This window comes from Dicentrarchus labrax, unplaced genomic scaffold (assembly GCF_905237075.1).
Source record: "Dicentrarchus labrax unplaced genomic scaffold, dlabrax2021, whole genome shotgun sequence".
Lineage (NCBI taxonomy): Eukaryota > Metazoa > Chordata > Actinopteri > Moronidae > Dicentrarchus > Dicentrarchus labrax.
In genome coordinates, this window is record NW_026136720.1 from 32,759,271 (window position 1) to 32,786,830 (window position 27,560).

General features: G+C 41.9%; 1 protein-coding gene across 1 annotated transcript in view; it reads right to left on the reverse strand.

Moving 5' to 3' along the window:
• The window catches only part of LOC127353424 (son of sevenless homolog 1-like), a 52,098-nt gene that overhangs the window by 19,097 nt on the left and 5,441 nt on the right, over window positions 1–27,560 (reverse strand). The window contains 8 exon segments of the mRNA XM_051382644.1: window positions 2,757–2,884; window positions 4,656–4,754; window positions 5,139–5,249; window positions 5,343–5,486; window positions 5,578–5,787; window positions 6,097–6,261; window positions 6,344–6,475; window positions 8,274–8,399. Of these exon segments, the coding sequence (XP_051238604.1) occupies window positions 2,757–2,884; window positions 4,656–4,754; window positions 5,139–5,249; window positions 5,343–5,486; window positions 5,578–5,787; window positions 6,097–6,261; window positions 6,344–6,475; window positions 8,274–8,399 (1,115 nt within the window).

Genomic DNA, 27,560 nt, shown 5'->3' on the forward strand with positions numbered 1-27,560 from the left:
TCCTGTGGGACGGTTATCTGAAGGCACATAAGGTACAGATCTTTTGCTGTTGGTGTTGATAATGAGGTGGGCAGTGACTTTAGTACTGAACATGCCGTAACTAACATATTTACTTCAGTAAAGGACATGAAACACCGGAGTGTTGTAAACAATCAGTTGACAGTTTAAAACAGAAAGTACATTCATATTATCCAGTTACATCATTTTACAACAACAGTGTGAACACATTTCAACCTGCTGTTCAGTGTCCTCACAGGGGGATCTTATTCATTTCTATACAGTATATAATACATACTGTATGATACAGAGTATTATTTACTGTACATACTGTATCATACAGAGTATAATTTACTGTATGATACAGTATATAATACATACTGTATCATACAGTATATGATACATACTGTATGATACAGAGTATTATTCACTGGCTAACATCACATCCTAAATAGAAGACTAATGCCACAGTGTCTTTGAACCCAGCAGTAGTTCATTAACAGTCTTTGTGATGTTCATACTGAAGGTGGTCTGCAGACTAGTTGTCATAGAAACACAGTGACACTGATCGTAGTAGAAACACAGTGATAGTGACCGCAGACTGGCGTAAACTGTGTGACTGTTCCTTTAAGAGCCTCCTGCAGCAGCAGCAGCAGCTTACTAATCAGTTTACAACATAAACCCCTGAGGTATGTTAGCACACTGTTTCACAACAACTACACCAACTGCCCCCATCTACTTCCAACTGCCCCCATCTACCTTCAACTGCCCTCAAATATCCTTAACTGCCCCTAAATATCTCCAACAGTCTCCAACTATCTCCAACAGTCTCCATCTCCAACAGTCTCCAGCAGTCTCCAACTATCTCCAACAGTCTCTATCTCCAACTGTCTCTATCTCCAACAATCTCCAACTGTCTCCCAACTATCCCCAGCAGTCTCCAACTATCTCCAACAGTCTCTATCTCCAACTGTCTCTATCTCCAACTATCTCCAGCAGTCTCCAACTATCTCCAGGAGTCTCCAACTATCTCCAGCAGTCTCCAACTATCTCCAGCTGTCTCCAACAGTCTCCAACTATCTCCAACAGTCTCCAGCAGTCTTCAACAGTCTCCAACCACCTCCAGCAGTCTCCAACTATCTCCAGCAGTCTCCAACTATCTCCAGTAGTCTTCAACTGTCTCCAGTAGTCTTCAACTGTCTCCAGCAGTCTTCAACTGTCTCCAACAGTCTCCAAGAGTCTACAACAGTCTCCAAATATCTCCAGCAGTCTCCAACTATCTCCAGCAGTCTCCAACTGTCTCCGACAGTCTACAACTATCTCCAACTGTCTCCAATCGGTCTCCAACAGTCTTCAACTATCTCCAGCAATCTGCAACAGTTTCCAACTGTCTCCAAAGGTCTCCAACTACCTCCAACAGTCTCCAACAGTCTCCAACTATCTCCAGCAGTCTCCATTATCTTTTATCTACCTCCATTATCTTTTATCTACCTCCATACTATCCATGATCTTCTATCCTATCCCTTATCTTGTATCCTATCCATTATCTTCTGTCTACCCACCTCGGCCTACCGTCTGCAGCTCAAACACCAACCTGCTGCTTAAATACAAAGAAAGAAGAAAGTTAAGTCACCTACGTCCTCATATCCACCTGCCAATCATCCAACCGTCCGTCCTCTTCTTCAGGTAATAAGATCGTTCAAAAGTTAAACTTTATTAAACAAACAGCAGCAGTAGTTTTCCTCTATGTGTTCTTTTCTCTCTAACACACAGAGAACAATAAGCAGCAGAGCAGCACCGCCCCGATACTGACGCCACTTCCCTCCAACAACACCACTCTGACCCCCCCACACCCTCTACGACCTCCGACCCCTCCTCCTCCTGTACTGGTCTATTTCTGTCAGAGGGAAACAGGGAGGATGGGAGGAGTCCCGCACACAGGACTCCTGTGTGTACTCAGAGTGTGTTTGTGTGTTTATGAGAGTGTGTGGTTAGATCTACAAAATTCATGTTCCATAATATTCTTTATTTAATATTGTTTACTTTCTTAGAAAAACTAATTTTACCAAAACGTTATTGTTTCTGTAAATCTATTTGTTCTTTATCTTTTCTCAGGAGGACGTCATAAAGAACACAGACAACCTATTCTGTGAGCCCTAGAACCCACAGGTTCCTTGAGGAAACTGTAAGCCTAGCTTAGCACAAAGACTGGAAGCGAATGGTAAATGGTAAATGGTAAATGGACCTGTACTTGTATAGCGCCTTTCTAGTCTTCCGACCACTCAAAGCGCTTTTACACTACGTGCCACATTCACCCTTTCACACACATTCACACAGTGATGGCAAAGTCATCGAACAGAAACTAACATTCCACTCACACATCGATGCACGGCATCAGGAGTAATTTGGGGTTCAGTATCTTGCTCAAGGATACTTCGACATGTGGCACCAGGAGACAGGGATCGAACCCACAACCTTCCGATTAGGAAGGCGCCTTAATGAAGAATGGTGGTTAGCCTAGCTTAGCACAAAGACTGGAAGCGAATGGTGGTTAGCCTAGCTAAGCACAAAGACTGGATGCGAATGGTGGTTAGCCTAGTTGGTGTCTCATGTATTCTTCTTTTTTTTTTTTTTTTTTAGAAAAATTGGGGTGCAGAGATCAGGAGGGCAGAGGGCAGGTGTGTGTACAGGCGTGTGTAAAGGTGTGTGTACAGGCGTGTGTAAAGGTGTTTGTACAGGCATGTATACAGGTGAGGTACCTGAGCCTCCTCTTGGCGAGGCTCCTGGAGCAGATCCTCTCCATGCTGCTCTGCAGGTTGAGCAGAGCGGTGATGGCCTGTTTCAGACACTCTTTATCCTCCTCGTCCTCACTCTTCTCCTCCAGTTGCTATGGAAACACAGACTGTAGATCAATATAACATCACCTGCTGGGACACCTGTACACCAGGACTCACAGTAGAACCTGTTACTCCAGAGTCCAGGATCAGAGCCAGATCAGGATAAACCCCCTCAGCCTTGCAGTAATCCACAGAACATGACTGGAGGGATTTCAGGATTTAACCTCCAAAGTCCCACATAGGACCCGGTCTACAGGATACTGGTCTGACTGGGAACCAGCAGCTGACACCGGTCTCATACCAGGACACATCAGGGTCTAAAGAAACTGATCTCTGTCAAGCAACCTGAGACTGAAAACATCGTCCAATCAGCTGGCCCAAATCCTGCTGGTGGGCGGGACCACACCAGGACCTTTTGCTCACTGGTCCAGATCTACAGTGCTGGTCCAGGTCTACAATTGACCTGGTGTACCACAGGTGTGATATAGGTGTAGTAAAGGTGTAGTACCGGTTAGGGGTGTCACGATTTCGATTTTATATCGAAATCAATCGAAATTACATCTCAATCTCGAACTTCGAACTCAAAGATAGAATCAACGATGCAGCCACACCCCCAATGTCACGTCCAGCATGTATGCCAAGACACACACACGTACTGAACTGCGGCGTCAACACTCCTCTAATTTTAGGCTGCAGCCAGTTAAAAAATACACATCAACCGACCAAAATCAAAGCCCCTCTTGCTACTCTGCAATCACCAGTGTGGAAGTATTTTGTCGTTCATTAACGTCAATTAATACTAACTTAGCCTACTCAACTTACAAATAAAAAGATGATCTAGTTCCAGTCCAAAATTACTTTCAGGCTTAAAATGCACATTGATAAGTACATATTCCATGAACACTAACCTTGGGTCTCTTTGAAGTGTGCTGAAACAATCAAATCATCATTCTGTGTTGTTTCATTTCACTATGTTCACGTCTCTTTTTAATGTTTGTTCTGTTTAAAACCATGCGGTTGGAACGGTTTCAAAATAAAAAGCAGTTTCAAAATAAAAGCCCCCCGAAAGAGAATAGGAAAAGGCCAAAAAAAGTAACATATAAGGAAAGCATTAATAGTAATATTTAAAAAAGATCGAAAATCAAATCGAATCGTGACTTTAAAATCAAAAATTAAATCGAATCGAGGATTTGGAGAATCGTGACACCCCTAGTACCAGTGTAGTACTGGTGAAGTAAAGGTATAGAAAAGGTATAGTAAAGTGTAGTACCGGTGTAGTACTGGTGTAGTACCGCTGTAGTAAAGGTACAGAACCGGTGTAGTAAAGGTATAGAAAAGGTATAGTAAAGGTGTAGTAAAGGTGTGGTAAACGTGTAGTAAAGGTGTAGAACTGGTGTAGTAAAGATATAGAAAAGGTATAGAACTGGTGTAGTAAAGGTATAGAAAAGGTATAGAACTGGTGTAGTAAAGGTATAGAACAGGTAGGTATAGTAAAGGTGTAGAACCGTGTAGTAAAGGTATAGAAAAGGTATAGAACAGGTAGGTATAGTAAAGGTGTAGAACCAGGGTAGTAAAGGTATAGTAAAGGTATAGAAAAGGTAAAGGTGTGGTAAACGTGTAGTAAAGGTGTAGAACTGGTGTAGTAAAGGTATAGAAAAGGTATAGAACTGGTGTAGTAAAGGTATAGAAAAGGTATAGAACAGGTAGGTATAGTAAAGGTGTAGAACCGGTGTAGTAAAGGTATAGAAAAGGTATAGAACAGGTATAGTAAAGGTGTAGTACCGGTATAGTACTGGTGTAGTAAAGGTGTGGCAGTCTCACCTTAAGGATCTCAAACAGGTGCAGACAGTGGTAAACAGGCGTGAGCAGCAGTCTGGGCAGAACGTACTGAACTGCCTCTTTAAAACCTTCACAGATAGACTGAAGACACAAAGACAGACAGACACTTTACTTCCTGTCATCATCATCATCATCATCATCATCATCATCATCATCGTCGTCGTCGTCGTCGTCGTCGCCTTCAGTATGAAGAGCTGCTGGTTCCTCACTGTGTGTTTTTATTTGTTTCTTTAATGGAACTTCTGAATGTGAATGAACACAGAAACAATCATACAGTTCTTTAACTACTACACTACCCATGAGCTGAAGTTGCTATGAAGAAGAAGTCAGTTGAGCTTGAAACAACCAACCTGTGATGCTCACTGGATCATCAGACTACATAATTGATCATACTTATTATAACCAATTATCCTAATGACACGTGCTTAAGGTCTCTGATGTCAGAGGTCAGGGGGCGGGGCCTACCTGGAGGTGGAAGGCGGCTCCCGGTTTGGACACTTGACTCAAGAAGTGTTCATGAAAACCAGAGCGCAGGATGTCCTGAGCATACGTCTCGTAGGGGTCAAAGGCCAACTCCTGTCAATCAACCACAGACCTGATCAATCACAGACAGACAGGTAGAGACACAGACAGGTAGAGACACAGACACAGACACAGACAGGTACAGACCTCAGCCAGGTCCTCGAAGCAGCTTCCCACCAGAGGATGAGGACTTCCTTCATCTGTCATCTCCACCGTGTCCTCGATGAGACCCAACAGCTTCACCGTCACCTCGTGGATATCCACGATCCGACTAAAGATACTGTCCACATCCTGATGAATACAGGATCAATACACTGATCAGAGAGGTGATCAATCATACAGGAGATCAACAATCATACAGGAGATCAACAGTGGTACGTACGTGCTGTGAGAAGAGCATGAGGTTGGAGTTGAAGGGTTCTCTGAACACTTTGATCAGCAGGTTCAGTTGTCTCACAAACTGTCGGCCGTCAGACATGAAGCTCCTCACTAGCTCGTAGTAACTCTGCTCCTCATTGGCCGACGGCTCCTCGTCCATCAGAGGGAACCAGCTGATGTCCTCCTCGTCCTGGTGGAACATGTCCATCAGCACCTGAGCACAGACAGGTGAGACAGGCCGACAGACAGACAGACAGGTGAGCCAGGCAGACAGACAGGTGAGACAGGCCGACAGACAGACCAGTGAGACAGACAGACAGGTGAAACACTCATTTTACTTCACTAAGAACCAAGTTAACTCATAGCCCTGATCAACCAAACTCCATTCAGAAAACAGACATTTTAAGAATTTAGACTATACAAATCATCATAATGTTGTCATTTCAGCATCAAATTGATCCGTTTATTGATTACTTGGGGCTCCTACGGTCGCAGCGAGAAAGATCTGGCTGCGTTTCGGTACCTTGTCGGCACACATGGCCACAGTGATGTCCTGCTGGGAGATCTCGTAGTGTCGGATGTTCCTCACATAGTTTCCTGCCAGTTTCAGGATGTCGGCAGAGATGTACTCCAGCACGGCCACCATGTAGACCGACACCTGGTGGTCCACCTTATAGCCCAGCACCTCCTAGCAACACAAAGCATCATGGGAAACGGTGAGCGAGAGCGAGCGTGCATGATGAAGATGAGGATGATGAAGGCCAGCGTACCTTGAGAAGTGGGTGGATCTTGTCCACAGGCAGAGCCAGCGGGTTCCTCCTCTTCCTCTTCTCGATGGCAGCCTGAGCGTCGGCGATTGCCCACTTATCGATCGGGTGAGGGAAGCTCTTCTGGACTCGCTCCTGGCAGGAAGAGGGACGGGACAGGTGAGGACGGGGACCAGGACTGAGCTGGTCTAACAGTGAGTATGGAACAGAAACAGGAAGCAGTTTGTTTCTGTTGTTGATCACACTGCTGATTGGACAGAACACAGACCAATCACAACACACAACTGGACCCTGCAGCCAATCAGCTGCTGGCTGCACTCTGATTGATGTCTATGATGCAGTTCCTCTCTTTTGTTCCTGTGGACTACAGCTGGAGGACAGGAAGTGGATTTCCACATTAAAAGCACGATCACATAAATGAAGCCATAACGGTTACCATAGTTACTCAGTTTCTGTTTTCCCTCTGATGTCTGCAGCTGGTCAGCTCTCAGGGATTCACACAGTTCACTGATGGACTGATGTTATCAACTTGTAGCTATTAGCTAACTGCTAACTGCTGCTAACGGACTGGAGCCGGAGGCACCGGCGCTCACGGAGGTCCAAACCTCCTGAACTACAGAGCAACAGAGTCCCGCTGCTCTGAGCTCCCACCAGAGTCACCTGATAGGACTGCTAAGTTAGTTGCATCAGCTGTTGATGTTAGCTAGTTAGCAGCTAAAGTAGCTAACAACAAGAAGCTAACCTTGAAATGCCGCCGGGTACGGCTTTATGACCCAGTGTTATCCTCTGAGAGCGTCTTCAAGGAGGAAACAAACGTACGGACAGACGTCCTGTCTGGTGCCACAATGTTGATGTAGTGAGTGTTTATTAAATACATGTAAATGTGTGTAATGTATGTAAATATCCTGTGAATTTACGTGTTTAATGTAAATTAACTGTAAATAATCATAGAATTACTGCTTATTTAAAAGAAAATTTCCTTTTTTTCCAAATAAAATTATTAAATCAAATTAAATTACATTTTGCAAAAATATAATCTATATTTACTGTTTAATTAATCGATTAAACTGTTAAATTCAAGTTTAATTCTGTTAATACATTAATAAAATTATGTAAAAGAGCTATAACTTTTAAAGTTCAGAATAAAATAAGACAAATCTAATAATAGCCTGATTATTTGTATTATAGCAGAGGTCAACTGTATTATAGATCATTGTTTTACAGTGTAAATATCTTTAATTAAATATAAAAAAGATTTTGTGTCAAATTAAAGGCAAAAACTGTATTTTAATTATAGAAAATGACTATTTGTACATGCCAGTTACTTTCTATTCTTTTACTGTTGTCTTTTAGCTGCTGGAATATTATCGGGTTTTTTTTACAGTGTGTCAGTGATCCTCCAACCTCCGACCTCAGAGGACCCTGATGTGGTTTAACCAGCACTTCCTGTCCACTTCCTGTCCTCCACCTGAATGCAGACCAGATCTGGTTCTGGTTGTCTGGCACATCCAGGTCCATCAGACAGGTAGGACACACACACACACACACACACACACACACACACACAGAGCCTGAGGAGCAGTGAGAGGTCAGAGGTCAGTGGTATTTTACCAGAGAGCAGCCTCCATCAGCTGGAAACAAGAAGCAAACCAGCCCAATCACAGTAGAGCCTGACAGTGATGTCAGCAGGCAGCTGGTTCTAACTTTATTTAAACAGACAGCAACACAACTTTATTGATAAACCACGTACAGACAATCTGTCTGTTGTATGTTGATATTGATAATAATAAGTAACTCATTAACTAATCACTGTGTTTATAATAAATAATAACAGTTTTATACTGATCACAGCTCAGACTTCAATACAGTTATTGATTATTGTGTGTGTGTGTGTGTGTGTGTGTGTGTGTGTGTGTGTGTGTGTGTGTGTTACCTCCACTTCCTGTACAGTTCGGGGTTGAGCCTGGCACAGCATACTGAGCAGCAGCAGGATCAGCTCCTCCACGTACTGCAGCGCCTCCTGCTGGGACACCAGGTTAGGATGCACCTGGTTGAGGACCTGACAGACAGACACACACACACACACACACACACACACACACACTGCAGATTAATGACAGTGTTGTGTACACTTTCCACAATGTTAAATAGCGTTCAGGAGCTGCGCCTTGTGCTAGCTGCTATTAGCTAGTTAGCGGTCCTATTAGCTGTCTGTACCCGAGCTGGAAGGACAGGGGGAGTTTAAACACTGCTAGCATAGCAGCAGAGGGACCCAGTGGGGAATACTGCCGGGGAGCGGGGCCCGAATGAGCCACAGAACCGGAGTGAAACGGAGGAAGAGGAGCCAGTTTGTAGCCAGTTAATTAATCACAAACTGTTAATATTGGAGGGAGGAGTGACCGTGGTATGGAGCAGACGTAGGTCTCGTAGGCGCCCGTTTTTTTCACTTATTTTACACATTTCTACGACCATAGTTTGATTATCTTGAAGTGAAACTGGTTAAAATTCCTTATCCAATTAACACGGACACGGAGCTTTGGCCGGTAAAGAAATAAAATTAGAAAACAACGATAGTGAACGATAGTTTCACGGCTAAGCTAAAGATTGGGTCAAGATGGCGAAGGGCAGCCAGCTGACTGTTCAACTCCTTCGAGAAGAACTTCAACTTTCCCGTGAAGCTATCCTGACAGACTTCAGAGCAGAAATGTCTACTCTGTGGTCAGAGCTGAGGCAAGAAATTGAGGCCATGCGTTCGGAAACTACAACAAGTTTTCAAGGTCAGCGCCACAAGTTGGGAAAGGAGATTAACCGACTCCGACATGATCATGCCGGGGTGACAACTGAGCAGGCTGACATGGCGCACTCTCTTGGAGGTTCTCGGCCGAATTCAACAATTAGAGCAAAAAGACGAGTAGAAAGCGAAGGAGCTGAAGCAGTTAAAGGACAAGTGTTTCGATATGGAAAGCAGGAGCCGGCGCAAAAACTTGAGGTTCATCGGCGTCCAGGAGGGAGCAGAGGACGCCTGCCCCACCAAATTAATGGCGGAGCTTATCCCTGAAATTTTCCCACTCTGGTGGAAATTGACCGGGCCCACCGATCGCTAGCACCAAAACCCAAAAAAAGGACCTCAACCTAAACGGGGTGCGGCACACCTTCGACTCCCCACAAGCGGCGGAGGACTTCTATCAGTCTAAGATTTCTCCACGACATGGATAATTTCTAATTTCTACGGGATGGGCAATTTCCACTCTCTGAGTGGGTTTCTTTGGCCAAGATACAGCGGGGAGTGTCGCCAGCGAGGTGTCGCATACCTGGCAGCTGATGGACAATTCTCTTTCGATCAGTCCTTATTTTGTTTATGGCGCATATGGACTACATATTACATCTGCAGTTATGTTTGGCTGATGGACCTATCTCCGATCTAGGATCTTGATAACGCTGGAACGGTAACTTCCTCTTCAATCAACACCCAGGATAATGTTATGGTCTAACTTTGCCGGCTGACCTACCTGGTAATGTTCACTTGATTACCCATGCTCTTTTTTTCCCTTTTTCTTTTCTGGTTTACTCTTTGGCACTGAATGCTGAATGAATATTTATATATTCACACGTATGCTTTATAGGCATTTAACTTGATTGTCTAAGTACTGAGTGGCCAGCAGTGTTAACTTTATATATTTGTTTATACTGTTCGTAACAGATTCAGCTGAAAGGTGGCGATATATTCATGTCGCTTCACGTGTCATTCGGCAAACAAGGGATGACCATTATTTAGAATATAGTGTGTTGGGAAATGTGGAACAATTATTTCTTATGTTCAAGGGAGCTAAATTTAGGAAATTCAGGCTGATTAGTTAAGCAGAGCAGTGCTGTAGCACTAAGTTAGGTTTGAAATGTGGGGTTTGTTGCACCTTTCATTTGGGGAAAGGTAAGGGAGGGAAGGTGGGGCATAATTTCATGTTTGTGTTGTTTCCATGTTTCTATGGCAGTTGTAGCTCTACGTTCGGGTTTGTGATGTGGCTTCATCGGCATATCTGAACCTGAAATTATATGACTAACATGCATACGAGTGGGGAGTTTGGTTCAACTAATCACCTGGAACACAAAGGGTATGAACAGCGCTGTAAAAAGGGGCATGATTTTTGGCACATCTTAAAAAATTAAAGGCAGACATAGTATTTCTGCAGGAGACCCACCTGAGATCTCAAGACCATGCTTTTTTACACAGAGGCTGGGTGGGACAGGTGTATCACTCCCGCTTCCAGTTTAAATCCAGGGGAGCAGCGATTTTAATAAGCAAGCATACTCCTTTTATTTGTTCCCGGTCCTCTTCTGATAGCCAGGGTAGGTATAGAATGGTGGAAGGAAAGCTGTACAATGTCCCACTCATCCTAATTTGTATATATGCTCCCAACTTTGATGATCATTTTTTCTCATCTTTATGGGCTTCAATTCCTAGTTTAAATTCTCACTGTGTAATTATGGGCGGAGATTTCAATTGTGTTTTAAATCCAAAGCTGGACAGATCTTCCAAAACCTCTCAGCCACTTTCTAGATCAGCAAAGTGTATAGAGTCTTTTCTAAAAGATTATGGGATGGTTGATCCCTGGCATTTTAAAAATATTAAATCTATCTACCCATCACTTTTTTTTTCTCCCTGGTTCACCAATCATATTCACGGATTGATTACTTTCTTCTAGACCAAAAACTTTTGCCACAAGTAAAACACTGTGATTACGAAGCTATTGTTATTTCTGATCATGCCCCACATCTGTTAATTCAATTCAATTCAATTCAATTTTATTTGTATAGCGCCAATTCATAACAGAAGTTATCTCAGGACACTTTTCAAATAGAGCAGGTCTAGACCGAACTCTTTAACATTAATTACAGAGACCCAACAGTACCACCATGAGCAAGACCTTGGAGACAAGGGCAAGGAAACACTGCCTGTTAAAAGGCAGAAACCTAGGACAGATCCTTTGGCTCTAGGTGGGTGGTCGTCTGTCTCGACCAGTTGATACAACTGGCATTTCAGCATAAATCAACGGCTGCTTCTTGGCGATTTAATAATTTGTTGCTATCAGATGTTGCATTTGTTAAATTCATGTCCAGCCAGATAAATCAATTTTTTTCTATTAATGATAATGGAGAAGTTTCAAAAGGAACACTTTGGGAGGCTCTTAAAGCCTATATTCGAGGGCAAATCATTTCTTATGCTAAATCTACTCATCGCTTACGTCAAAAACGCCTGTTTGAGAATACAGATGAAATGTTGGAAATCGACCGCCAGAATTCAATAACTCCTTCTCCAGACCTATACAATAAGAGGATCTCTCTTCAGTCAGATTTTGATCTCCTTCCACTGATGAAACAGCTAAGCTATTACTTCAGACTAGACATAGACTGTATGAGCAGGGGGAGAAGGCGGGGCGCCTATTGGCTCACCAAATTCATCAAGCAGCCTCATCGAGACTCATAGCAGAAATTTGCACGGCCAGTGGTGAAAGTCTTACTGATCAACAGGAAATCAACAGTGAATTTAAGTCTTTTTATACAAACCTCTATACCTCTGAGTCCAAAGGTGACCCTGCATTAATAGGTGAATTTCTAAATAAATTACAAATTCCTACAATAGAAGCAGGCCACAAGGCTAGTCTTGCTGAACCTCTTTCGCTCCAGGACACATGCAATAAAGACTATGCAAAGCTCTAAAACTCCAGGCCCAGATGGGGCCTGTACTGCTTGATGCTTTCAATGAAGCCTTTAACGCCAGAACGCTCCCTCCTACCTTTTATCAGGTTTCTATATCAGTTCTGTTATAGGAAGGTAAAGACCCTATCGACCAATTAGTCTGTTAAACGTGGATACAAAATTGTTAGCCAAGATGCTTGCCACGCGACTGGAAAAAGTTCTCCTATCACCGGATCAGACTAGGTTATTTTCTAACCTGCGTAGGCTCTACAACATTTTATACTCTCCTGATTTGGCTCCTCAGCATGCAGAGGTTCTTGTGTCTTTCGATGCTGAAAAAGCCTTCGACCAAGTTGAGTGGGATTTTCTTTTTGCAGTTCTTGAAAAGTTTGAACTTGGTGATAATGGAATGGCGCGGGGGACAACGGCAGCCTGTCATGGCAGCTCCTTTTCATTGTTGTAGTTTTAGTGGGTTTTCAGTGTGTTTTTGCTATTTTGAACTCTTTTCTTACTTTCTTACTTTCTTACTACTTTGTTCATGTCGCCTAAATACTTTTTTGGCGTTTTTGAGCACTTTTTATTTTTTGTTTATGCTGGTCTCCATGGCGCCGGGGAGTCGCATTGTTTTCACCCACGATCAGATGATCGCCCTGAGGCCCCCTAGCATCCTGACCGGAGAGAGACCCTCCATACCGGAGGAGCTGAGGAGGAGTTGGTGAGGCTGCAGAGCGGGGGTTAAACGGAGGATGAAGAAGAGGAGCTTTAAACTCTACATCCCTGCAATCATCGAGCAGATACCCGACTCCAACGTCACCATTCCCGGCTTCCAGACGGTTCGAGCCGACAGGGACACCACCGCGACCGGCATGAAGAAAGGAGGGGGACTGTCCGTGCTCATAAACAACAGCTGGTGTAACGCCGGGCACATGTGTGTGAAAGAGCGTGTCTGCAGCCCGGACATCGAGCTCGTCGCCGTCGGACTTCGTCTGTGTTGTCTGCCACGGGAACTTTCCAGTGTTGTCGCCATCACTGTCTATATTCCTCACAGTGGTCTTCATCATCATCATCACTGTTTACATTTATGATGTCTTATTTATTCTCCTGTACAGCACTTTGGTCAACTTTGGTTGTTTTTAAAGTGCTTAACAAATAAAGTTGGATTGGATTGGATAATTTTATAACCTGGGTTAAGCTGCTTTATCAGTCTCCTCTGGCCTCTGTACTGACCAATTCTTTTAGATCTCCCTATTTCCCCCTGCGACGGGGGACAAGGCAGGGCTGCCCTCTTTCCCCACTCTTATTCGTCCTTGCTATTGAGCCCCTGGCTATTGCTCTACGCTCCCTCAGGGGCTACGAGGGAATCTATAGAGGAAGGGTAGAAAACAGGGTCTCTTTATATGCGGATGACCTGCTTTTATATGTAACAAATCCCTATGAATCCATCCCCAACATAATGTCTACTCTGAAGAAGTATGGTGAGGTCTCAGGTTATAAGTTAAACTTGTCAAAGAGTGAACTGTTTCCAATCAACAAAACTGCCCAAAGCCTTTCATGCTCACATTTCCCATTTAAAATAACAAATTCAGTGAAATATTTGGGAGTGGTAGTAACAAGAGGTATAAACGGCTTGTTGAATGCAAATTTTAAACCACTATTTGAGCAAACTGTTTGTGAACTTGAGAGGTGGTCCCGTCTCCCTATCTCTTTGGCAGGTAGAATCAATGCAGTAAAAATGTTCTTCCAAACATTCTTCCAAAATTTTAGTTCCTATTCCAAACTATTCCTATACTACTACTACTACGAAAATCCTTCTTTACATCCATTGATAAAATAATTTCTACTTTTATTTGGAATAGGAAGAGACCTAGAATTAGGAAAGCATGCAGAGGCTGAAGCCGGGTGGGGGAATGGGACTACCAAATTTTCAGCTTTACTACTGGTCGTGTAACCTTCATGCTTTCTCCTTTTGGTTCTATTTTGACAACCCAATTTGGGTACAAATGGAACACAACTCATGCTATCTGACATCTTTGACTGCCCTTTTGTCTTCTCCAATGCCTCTATCACTACAATATGTCAGGAACAATCCCATTGTAACACAGTCCCTGAAAATATGGTCCATTATTAGGAAAAACTATGGTTGGCAGAGTGGTTCTCTACTTGCCCTTATTCACCCCAGCCACCTCTTCTCTCTGTCCATCGGGGATGACTCCTATGGCATTTGGAAGCAGGGTGGTGTGGACAACATGAAGGCTCTCTTTATAGATAATATATTTCCTACCTTTGAACAACTGAGGCATAAATTTAATTTACCACAATTAGAGGTGGGTGATTTATATCGTTTGCGATAATATCGTCATTGTTGTTTTGACGATGTGCAAATTTCCATTATCGAGTATTTACATTACTTCGCCAAAAATATTGAAACACACGCGGAAACTCCTCACTTCCACTTAATACACGGTGCAGCAACGCTCTCTACAGCATGGCAGGATTCAGTCACACGACTAGTGGGCCTACGTGATCACATGACATGATCACGTGACCTCTTGCTAGCATCCTCCTTGCAACAGTCTTTTTGCATTGGTTGCACTGGTGCACCTTTTTATCGCTCTCCATAACTTTTATATAATGTGAATGATTTTTTAAACAAGAATAAGGTGTAGAGAAATGCTTGTCTTTATTTGAAGCACAATCATATATAAAAAGAAAAATAAAGTGTTTAAAGTGCTTCACTCAGCTGAAATTGAACATTTCAAACTAAAACACTAAGCAAAACAAAACATTTCCAATTAAAAGTTCGATATGAAACGTTGTTGACCCGCTCACAAATGCAATATTTCCGGCCATATTCTGACCGCACTCCTGACAGTACACACAGTACATTGCGTTACGTCCTTTGTTGTACCTCAGCCAGGGAAATTGTTTCAGCCAGTCCTGTCTGAAGGAATATGTTTTGATCTTTTTAATTTGGGGTGAACAGGACCACAGCCAATCAATAGCAAAGACCCACCCTAGTTCTGTCTCTTATTGGTTTAGAACACGATATGATCCTAACATGAGTGTGTGAGTTCAGTCACAGGAGAACACAGAGAGATGATGCGCTTGCGAAATAAATTTATGTTTTCACCCAGGCAGCGTCAGGTGCACCAGTGCAACCTAGAAAAATTATTAGTCGCACTCTTATTGCCGAGATGTGGGTCTACCTCTCTGGCATGGAAATGGTTTGGTTTCGAAAACACTGATAACGGACTGTGTCCACCAAACACGTTTTTAGTGCTAGCAGCGCCTATTTTGAATACAAATCGTATGAGCTTCAGTGTTCAGAGCACTAAGCTCCTTCAGCGGTAAAAAGATGTCAGCAGAGACATTTTTTTAGCACAGCGCTCAGAGCGCTTCAAGTTGAAATCTGTTCAACTTTTAACACCGCTGGGCGCTTGGAAAATGAGTTTTTGAGCGCTCTCAGCGCTAAAAACGCATTTGGTGGACACAAGCCCTAACTCAGACAATTCCAATCACATTTTAAAGGAAAAATACCGAGATATTATTTTTTGCCCGTGTCGCCCACCCCTAACCACAATCCAATTTTTTTAGATTCCTCCAGGTTCGTAGTTATATTAAAGCTACTCCCTCTTTTCCTAATCTGCCTGAAGAGTTGCCCATGGAAACCCTGTTTTCCTTTGAGCCTTCCCGACGGGGTGCAATATCCTATCTTTATCATTTCCTGTCCAACCTGCAAAATCCTTCTTTGGAGACTCTAAGATCTGCATGGGAGGGGGATCTGGGGATGGCTGTGGCAGCAGAGCAGTGGAGAAAGGCCTTAGAGGGGGTCCATACAGCATCAGTCTGTGCTTGGCATGGTCTTATTCAGTTCAGGGTGCTCCACCGCCTTCATTTCTCTAAAGTGTTCCCAGTGGTAGACTCTATCTGTGACAGATGCAGAGTATCACCTGCTCCTTTAGCTCACTCATTTTGGCATTGTTCTAAACTGTCCACCTATTGGAACTCAATTTTTGGAACACTGTCAGATGTTTTCAAAAGCCAGATCCTATGATAGCCATTTTTGGTGTAGCAGGAGAGAACAACAAGAATCTCACAGGAGTTAAACTCCACATGACAAAATTTGTTACTTTGCTAGCACGAAGACCGATTCTTCTCCATTGGAAGTCTCCTCAGCAACCAAGCTTGATTCAGTGGCTGAGGGAGGTGGTACAGCATCTCAAGCTAGAGAAACTGAGACACACAATACACAGTCCCTCTGATAAATTTGACTGGATTTGGAAACCATTTATCAAGTTTATCAGAGCTAAGCTAATCCCCCCATCCCTCCCCAGTGTATCCCCAATATGAATTAAGTCAGGTTTATTTATTATCCTTAGTATGTCTTTGCCCTCATGGCACATCACAATGAAATGCACTTTGCCTTTTATTTTGTACAACTGCCTGTTACTGTTACTGTATGTTCTATATTTTTGTTTTCTTTCCTGTACTGTGTTCTGAAAAAAGCAAATAAAAATATGTTTTAAGAAAAAAGGAAACTGTTAACGTTATCCATCATCCATCGTATCAGTCCGATTAGTTCCAGTGAAGTTGGAAGTTATTTATTCCGAGAGAGAGAGAGAGAATTCCAAAAGTCCACTAGAGAAGGCTGCATGAAAAATGTGGTCCTGAATTCATCTCAAACATGGACCTAAACAGTGGGACATTTTGCAAAAAAATCATCAAATTTTCTTCAAAAAGGACTCGTACTTTATCAGCAAAACAGAAGAAAGAAAATACCATCTTTGGATATATTTTTTAAATGAAAACAACCAGCTGACTTTCAAAAGCTAGCTGGAAACTGTGTATCAACTGCTGTAAGCTACCACTTGCCACAGTGTAGAACATTTCTAAGGAGGAACCAGACTAAATAAGATAACAGAAGGTGTTTTATAAAGATAAGGAGGAGAAGAAAAGAACAAACCAAAAATCATAACATTAATAACTGTGTTTAAAGGCTAAAAAAGCTAGCAACAGTAAAGAGTTAGCCCACTAGTAAACAAACAAAGTGGTCGCCATGGAAACAGCCAAGCAGAGAACAGAGAGCAGGGAGGTTAAATAGCCTGCTCTCTGTAAGAGTGCAGCAGCCAGGGAGAAGTTTAAGAAAAAGACACTTTAGGAGAACAAAGAAGTCTTGTTCACGGACTATGCACTACACAAAGAAGGGAGGAAGAAGAACAACCTCATATTCTTCACAGGCTCCATATACATCTGGAAGGAAAGTCTATGCAAGAAATATCCTTACATCTCCAGTGAGGGCATCGGCTCAGGAGGCCAATTGAAGATTTGTAAGGAGAAACACATGAACAAGGATGACCCCCTGCTCACCATCACCTACTACACAAAGGGAAAGGTGATGGTCCAGGGGGGCGAAGAAAACTTGAAATCCTCTGAAGAAGTTTTCTTCTCCCTGATCAAAGCTGAGGTGGACACCAAGAGGTGCAATGTTCCGTTTGACAGTGAAGATGATGAGAGCCCAACAGAGAACCCCAACACCTTGTCCATCTGTGCCCCTCCCACACCTGCCAGCTCCACCAACCAGCTCAAGGAGAGTATGGCCCTGCTGGAGCTGGACTTTGCTGAATTCAAAGAGCTGACCCAGGCCAGGCTGTCTGCCCCCCTAGACAACATTGTGCAGCAGCTTCAAGAGGAGCTCCAGCAGCTCAAGAGAGACAACCAGACCTCGACATCTGAGGTAAGAGGAAGTGTAGAGGCACTAAAACAGGAAAACAGTGTGCTCCGGGCTCAGTTAGCCAAAGTCAAGGAGGACGCTGAGAACAGAGACAGGAACTTCAGCAGGCAAGTCCGACACCTGACAGACCAAATCTCAACAGTCCCCACAAAGACAACTACAGAGACTGCTAGTCATCCCAACCCCTGCCTTGTCTCTGTCCCACCATCTCTGCTCTGCACCCTACCATCCCAGCTGCCCTCCACTCAGCCTGAAGAACAAGCCCCACAAGTGGTCCTGCTGGCTGAACGGGAAATTCCTGGACACCAACAAGTTTTTTCCTTTTAAGAAAGTGCTGTCTAAACGTTGCAGCACCACAGGCCAAGCAATGAAGATGTTGAGAAAGAACCCTCGGAAGCCCTCAAGCAGAGCTATGCTGCAGCTGTAGCCCGGCCTGCTGTCACAGCCCCTCCCCCTGCTACCTGTGAGCTGAGAGACATCAGGGAGATGCTGCACACCCTGTGCACCCGGCTTTTTTGGTGTGGTATAAAGGTGATCTTTGCATCAGATCTCACATGTAAAACAGGGTAAATCGCACATTTGGTTGAGGTTAGATCAAACCCTAGGCATAACCGATAGGGATCCATACCTATGTGCAATTTACATACCCCCAGTGGATTCTCCTTATTTTGAAAAGGACATTTTTGACACCCTAAATTCAGAAATCACCTATTTCCATGCCCAGGGAAATGTACTTCTAACTGGAGATGTGAATGGACGTACAGGAATTGAACCTGATATCATTGACACACAGTGCAACAACCATGGATTCAGTCAGGCCCCCCTGTTTACCACACCAAACATCACCCGTCGGAATAACCTTGACTCAATATTAAATCAAAGTGGCAGGGAGATGCATCTCTGTCGGGCCTTAGGCCTGTACATAGTTAAGCTGAGAAAAATAGCAAATGAGAAACATCGCCAACCGAACAACCTAGCCCCGCGCATTTGATACAATGAAATTTAAATACATATAAATACACAATTAGGATCAAAAAACAAAATTATACCCAATTGAAACTTGAAGATATTGAGAATGCCATTAACCAAAATCAATTCTGGGATATGTGGAACAAGTTCAACACAAAGCAACAGCAGACATTACCCATCCAAAACGGTGACATCGGGAGATCACATTTTGAAAATCTGTACAAAGACATACCAATCAATCAAATCAATTAACTCAGATCAGTGTATTATGAAAGAAAAACTCCCAAAATTAGAAGAAACAATTAAAGACAACCAAAACCCCCTTGATTTCGAAATTACTTGGGAAGAAATAACCACACAGACAAAATGTCTGAGGCCAAGAAAAGCTTGTGGTCCAGACAGCATTAGAAACGAAATGCTCAAAGCAGCACCCCAGAAATGCAGGGTGCAGTGTTACATTTGTTCAATGTTATATTACAGGCAGGATGTTTTCCCAACATCTGGTGCAAAGGGCTAATTTCCCTTATTCATAACCCTAATAACTACCGTGGCATCTGTGTCAGCAGCTGTCTAGGTAAACTATTCTGTAGTATTCTTAATACAAGAATACGAGATTTCCTTGAGGATCAGTCAATCTTAAGTAAAAGTCAGATTGGCTTCCTCCCAAAACACCACACCACCGACAGTGTATATAGCCTTCACACTTTAATCAACAAACATGTACAACAAACTTAAGAATGGAAAAATATTCACCTGCTTTATTGATTTCAAGAAAGCTTTCGACTCTATTTGGCATGAAGGGCTCTATTACAGACTTTTAAACTGTGGTATAGGTGGCAAAATGTATGATCTGGTTAAATCAATGTATTTGGAAAACGTGTGCTGTTAAAACTGGAGACAAACTAACTGATTTCTTCCCCCAGAGAAGAGGCGTTCCGCAGGGTTGCAATCTAAGTCCGACTTTATTTAATGTCTATATAAATGAACTGGCTGTTGAGTTAGATAAATGGGCTGCTCATGGCCTCTCCCTCCTAGATAGAGAGGTGAAGTCTTTGTTTTATGCTGATTACCTTGTTCTACTGTCTCCTACTGAACAAGGACTACAGCTACAGCTGGACGTAGTAGAAAAGTACTGTCAGAACTGGGCCCTGGCAGTAAACATGAAGAAAACCAATGTCATGATCTTTCAAAAACGCCCCAGATGTCATGAGAACAAACACCAATTTACCATCAATAATCATGTCATTGAACACAGCATGAGTTATACCTACCTTGGTATAACCATAACAGCATCAGGGAGTTTCAACATGGCAGTGAATGCACTAAAAGAAAAAGCTCGAAGATATACAATTAAGAGAACATTTTATAATTTCCATATTCCAATAAAAATCTGGCTTAAAATATTTGATAGTGTCATCCAGCCCATTGCGCTGTACAGTAGTGAAGTATGGGGTCCATCAGAGCTTTACCCGTTGGGACAAACATCCAACAGAATCTCTACATGCAGAATTCTGCAGATACATTTTACACGTACACAGAAACACACCAACAAATGCATGTAGAGCAGAATTAGGCAGATACCCACTGATAATTAACATTCAGAAGAGAACGCTCAACTTTTTTAACCACCTGAAATCCAGCCCCAGAGACACCCTCCACTCCAAAGCCCTCCAAACCCAAGAGCCGAGCCCAGAAAAGAGTCCCCTATGTCAGTTGGTACTGAGACTAACTGCCCCCTCTCAGACACACTCTGACCAGCCTCACAACAACACTGCTCTACAAACAGTAATCAGAGTAAAGCAAATGATAGCACAATGTAAAGAAAGCTATCTGGACCATTGGGAAGAAACAACTAAAATCCAAAGTAGATTGGAATGTTATCTTGCCCTTAAAAGAGATTGTGAATTAGCAGAATATCTCTTTACTGTCAGAGATAGAAAGCAGAGACAGATCCTAACCAAGTACAGGCTCAGTGACCACAAACCGCCAATCCAAACAGGAAGACACAAAACATCATGGCAACCAAAAGAAAACAGAAAATGTGGTCACTGTTGGACAGGTGAGGTTGAGACAGAGATGCACTTTCTCCTACAATGTACAAAATTGAATGATACGGGAAAAATACTCCTGGAGAAGGAGAGCGGGCACACTTTGCTGCCCAGTATGTATTAACATGCCACAACCTGAGGGAGGGCACACACACACACACACACACACACACACACACACACACACACACACACACACAGTATATAACTAATATAATGTTCATAATGTATATATCTTTCATATTGTGTATTGTCTCAATATTTTGTATTATCGTATTGTATTTTGAGGCTTTTTTCATGCCAATAAAGCCTATTTTGAATTTGAATTTAGAGAGAGAGAGAGAGAGAGAGAGAGAGAGAGAGAGAGAGAGAGAGAGACAGACAGACAGACAGACAGACAGACAGACAGACAGAGAGACAGACAGAGAGAGATAGATAGAGAGAGAGACAGAGAGACAGACAGAGGGAGGGTTAGGGTCAGTAACTACACTTACCTTGGCCTCAACATTACATACACAGGAAACCTCAACATGGCTGTGAAAGATCTGAGGGACAAAGCAAGGAGAGCTTTCTATGCAATAAAGAGAAACATTAAAATCTATATTCCAATCCAAATCTGGCTTAAAATTTTCCAATTTGTACTAGAACCAATAATTCTATATGGCAGAGAAATTTGGGGACCAAAACTAAATAATGAATTTGACAAATGGGACAAAACAGTCATAGAATCTTTCCACAGCGAGTTCTGTAAGAGCATCCTGCAGGTGCAGAGAAAAACACCAAATAATCTGTGCAGAGCAGAGCTCGGCCAATACCCCCTCCTACTAAAAATACAGAAAAGATCAATTCAATTTTACAATCACTTAAAATCAGTTAACCCCCAGACATACCATCACAAAGCCCCTAACATACCAGGAGCTGAAACCAGAGAAGAGTCCCCTCAGCCAGCTGGTCCTGAGGCTCTCTGCAGTAACATGTCCCCAACAGCCTCAGGACAGCAACACCAACTCAATCAGACCAAACCAAATTATCAACAAGCAAAAAGAAAAATATATTGAATACTGGAAAGAATCGAGCAAAACACAAAGTAAATTACAATGTTATCTGACCCTAAAAAGAGAATTCACACTGGCAAATTACCTGATCACAATAAAATGTCCTGAACTAAGAACAATGTTGACAATGTACAGACTGAGTGAACACAGCCTGGCCATAGAAACGGGTCATCACAGACAGAACTGGCTACCAGAAGAGGAGAGACTCTGCTCCCAGTGTGACAGAGGACAGGTAGAGACAGAGCTGCATTTTCTAACCTCATGCCCTAAATTCAAAACTTTAAGAGAAAAACAATTTGCAAACATTTCCCAAATATACCCCGAATTCGAATTATTATCAGACACACAGAAACTCCCCTATTTACTGGGAGAAATGCCCAAAAAGTCAAATTATTGCAGCAAAATATGTCTCCTCATGCCACAAACTGAGGACAACCAGTGGTAACTCAGATAAATGTATAAAATAATTGATTGTTTTAGTTGTTGTTGTTTTTGTTGTTGTTTAATATACACACACACACACACACTTTAATTTTAATATATTTTAATATTATATATTATATTTAATAATTTGTTATTACTGTTATATTGACAACAGACTGTAGTATCGGTCTGTAGAATTGGTCTGTATTATCAGTCTGTAGAATCGGTCTGTAGTATCGGTCTGTAGAATTGGTCTGTAGTATCGGTCTGTAGTACTCAGACTGTAGTACTCAGACTGTAGTATCGGTCTGTAGTATCGGTCTGTAGTATCGGTCTGTAGTATCAGTCTGTAGTATCAGTCTGTAGTATCGGTCTGTAGAATCAGTCTGTAGAATCAGTCTGTAGAATCAGTCTGTAGTATCAGTCTGTAGTACTCAGTCTGTAGTGAAACTGATACTCTGCTGCCACCAGGTGGAGGAGATCATCTGTTACACCATTCTGATGGATCAATATGAAACAAGTTCTTGACTGCTGATCAATAATCAAAGAGAAACTGATAACAGCTGCTGATGATCAATTACATGACCTGCTTAATGTCAAGTGTCTATAATGTGGATCGGTCTAATTGCTGGTGTTTGACACTGCAGCCATTAGACTGATCCAACACTGCTGTACAATAATGCTTCATAATAAAAGCCTTCCTGTTATTAGCCAGTGAAAAGCTCTTATTGTGAAGCAACAGACAGACCTCAGTAAAACCGTTATTGATAACTGATTAATTTATTGATTTATATTGACCTGTCTATCTGTCTGTCTGTTGTGTTTGAACACACTGACCTGCATGTTTCTGTTTGACCAACAACAAACTGACTTCAACCAGCTGAAGGTATTAATGTGTCTCTTTATACAGTTTCACTGTGTTCTTATTTTCAGTGTTTCTTTAATGGAGTTCTGAACAGGAGCTGAACCATCATACAGTCAGTCTGTTTCTGACCAATCAGGTTCTGTCTATGGATGATATTGATCAGAATACACTGTGTCTTTATGGATGATATTGATCACGATACACTGTATCTTTATGGATGATATTGATCAGTATACACTGTAGCTTTATGGATGATATTGATCCTGTATTGACAGTCAGACTGTGGACATATAACGCCCTTTAGCTCGTGTTTCTAGAGTTACGTGTTGTTACGAACACGTTAGGAATTTTTGAAATGAGATATTTCTTAGTTGGATTCAAACTGCTGATATGGATCATTGTTAACGTTTAGTCTCCACTACAAAAACACTAGCTAACTGCTGAAGTTAAAGTGTATAAATGTGTGTATATATATATATATATATATATATATATATATATATATATATATATGCGTATATATGTGTATGTATATATTTGTATGTGTATGTATATGTCTATATGTGTATATGTATATGCGTATATATGTGTATGTGTATGTGTATGTATGTATATTTACTAGAGGTGTTGAAATTAATCAAATAATCGATGCATCTCGATGCAGACATGGACGATGCTGCATCGATGCAGTGGCCGACCATAATCGATTATAACACAATGATGTCGCTCATTAATTTTCCGGCCGCGGCATAAACATTCAAATGAAAAATAACATTCTCAGTAGCCTAACCCATTTCATCTAGACCAGTAGATGGAGAAGTTTCTGACAGGAGTAAAAAGAAAAACGGAGGAGATGTCAGAGGCAAGAAAAGCAAGTGACGTTAACCGGCATAAACCTAATGAGAGCAGGAAATATGACGAAGCCTACATAGCCCTGGGTTTACCGTGAATACGGTCGGAAATGAGGAGACCTGTGTGTGTTTAATGTTTAAACTCTGGCAGCGGACAGCATGAAACCAAACTAATTAAGACGGCACCTAGAGACCTTACACCCCAGTTATGTCAATAAGCCACTGGACTTTTTTCATCGGATACTTGATGAGTATCGCCAACAGGCCGGTCATTTAGTGAGCGCGGCATCAGTAAATAAAAACATACCATTAGCCTCGTACACACACCGCCACATCGCAAGGTGCAAAAAACCATCACACAATAGCAGAGGAGCTAATCCTCCGGCAGCATTGGACATGGTCACAATCATAGGTGAGAAAGTGCTGAGACACTGAATACTGTCCCTCTGTCCAATGACACGATCGGGAGACGTGTGTGTGTGTGTGTGTGTGTGTGTGTGTGTGTGTGTGTGTGTGTGTGTGTGTGTGTGTGTGTGTGTGTGCTGTGTTCAGACTGTTAAATAAAAAAGATTGTTTATATCTTACTACTTGTATTTTTGGATGAAAACAACCATATGAAGTAATATAGAAAACAGTATTATATTGAACTATACAGTATCTTAATGCATTCCGTCAAGTCAAATATTCTATATGGCTTTAATAGGAAAATGTATTTGAAGCATCGTGATGCATCGAGGAATCGAATCGAAGACATGATAATCGTAATCGAATCGTAAGATCAGTGACAATTCACACCTCTAGTATGTGTATGTATGTATATGTGTATATATGTGTATGTATATATGTGTATGTATCCTTGAGCAAGATACTGAACCCCGAATTCCTCCCGATGCTGTGCAACGGTGTGTGAATGTGTATGAATGTGTTAGTTTCTGTTCGATGGACTGAGTGAATGTGTGTGAAAGGGTGAATGTGGAATGTATATGTGTATCTGTATGTGTATATTTGTGTATATGTTAGTGGTGAGTATTGGCAAGAACCTCACGATACGATACGTATCACGACAAGTTTGTAAGAGCATTTAAAATCGACATTAAAACGACCAACGTAGTACAAATACAAAGAAAATACATCTCAATATGGGCACAGCCATCTTTGTTTCGCGCGTCCCCCGTTTAGCGGGCCGCCCGAGTGGGACGGCTGAAATTAATATCTTGGCGTGGTGTCTTACTAGGTGAACTCGCAAGTTCGTTGTGTTCCCACAATATTTCACGGCAGCGAGACAAGGCTTACAAACGGCATTATCTTTATCCAACTCGTTGTTCTTACTATCTTTTTTAACTTGGAAGCCAAAGTGCTTCCAAACGTCGGCTTTACACTGCGGAGGCATTGTTATTTTGATAGCCATTTTGGAAAGTCCTCAGCCACTCTCTCTAATACAGAAATACATGCGCCGCACAGCAGAGTCGCTCTTCGGCACCATCTACCGCAGTGGAGGTACGGAAGTCATACTGTATTCACAACGCGTCTAAACATGAATCATTATTGAGGACCAGGAAGCAGAGCTGCTGTCTTACACACTTCTCTGCTCTTTCTTTAGAACAGTCACCCACCCAAAACCCCATAGAGACCGTGTCTGTCCCCCGACCACCTAAATTATTTAAAGAAATAAAAACAAGGAGTTCAACATAAAAATCTAATAAAAATTAAAACCAACTCTAAACACTAAAGCTGTTTTAGTGAATGAATTAATATCAGATTATGATATTGATTTACTTTGTCTTACTGAGACCTGGTTGTCCCACGAGGAGTATGTTAGCCTAAATGAATCCACCCCCCCCAGTCATATTAATACTCACATTCCTCGAGGCACAGGCCGAGGAGGTGGAGTAGCAGCCATATATGATTCGAGCGTTTTAATGGACCCTAAACCTAAACTAAATTATAATTCATTTGAATTTTCATTTCACCTTGTTCTATCATATGGCATTGATATTGAACATTTAATAGTCTTCCCACATAATCCTTTCCTATCTGACCATTATTTAATAACTTTTGAATTCATGTTGTTAGATTATAAGCCATTAGGCAAAACTTCCTACAGCAGATGTTTATCTGACAGTGCTGTAGCTAAATTTAAGGAGGAGATTCCTTCAGTGTTTAATTCAATGCCATGTCTGAATTTAACAGAGTCCTATAACGACTTTAGTCCCTCTGAAATTGATAATCTTGTTGATAGTGCTACAGGCTCACTACGATCAACATTAGACTCTATCGCTCCTATAAAAAGGAAATTATTAAAACATAGGAGACTAGCACCTTGGTATAACCACCAAACCCGCCAGTTAAAACAAATAGATAGGAAATCTGAAAGGAAATGGCGCTCTTCCAAATTGTCAGAATATCGCTCAAATTGGCAAGATAATCTTAAAATTTATAGAAAGGCCCTCCGTAATGCCAGAGGAGCCTATTATTCAGCACTAATAGAAGAAAATAAGAATAACCCTAGGTTCCTCTTCAGCACTGTAGCCAGGCTGACAGAGAGTCACAGCTCTATCGAGCCACATATCCCCATAAACTTAAGTAGCAATGACTTCATGAGCTTCTTCTATAATAAAATTATTACTATTAGAGAGAAAATTAATCACCAACTGCCATCAACAGTTATCAGTGGCTCTCCAAGTTCAGGGACTTCTGTCAATGTAAACTTAGATATATATCAGACTGTTTTTCTGCTATCGATCTTCATCAGTTAACTTCAATCATTTCTTCATCGAAGCCATCAACCTGTCTATTAGACCCGATCCCAACTAGGCTGCTTAAACAAGTTGTCCCCTTAATTGGCACTTCTTTACTGGATATGATTAATCTTTCTTTATTATCAGGATATGTACCACAGTATTTTAAAGTAGCTGTAATTAAACCCCTTCTTAAAAAGTCCACTCTTAGCCAACTATAGACCGATTTCTAACCTCCCCTTCCTCTCTAAGATTCTGGAGAAAGTAGTCGCCAAAGAGTTGTGTGACTTTCTACATAACAATAGTTTATTTGAGGATTTTCAGTCAGGATTTAGAGTTCATCACAGCACAGAGACAGCTCTGGTTAAAGTTAATAATGACCTTCTGACTGCTTCTGACAATGGACTTGTCTCTGTACTTGTATTATTAGATCTTAGTGCTGCATTTGACACCATTGACCATAATATTCTTTTACAGAGACTTGAGCATCAAATTGGCATTAAAGGAACCGCACTAAGCTGGTTTAAGTCATATTTATCAGATCGCTCGCAGTTTGTACATGTTAACGAGGAATCTTCAATAAATACTACAGTTAGTCATGGAGTTCCACAAGGTTCTGTACTTGGACCAATACTATGCTCCCTTTAGGCAACATTATTAGGAATCACTCCATTAACTTTCACTGTTATGCAGATGATACGCAGTTATATCTATCAATCAAGCCCAATAAAATTAATCAATTATCTAAATTACAAACATGTTTTACGGACATAAAATCCTGGATGAGCTGCAATTTTCTGATGTTAAACTCAGAAAAAAACGAAATTCTTGTTCTTGGCCCCAAAA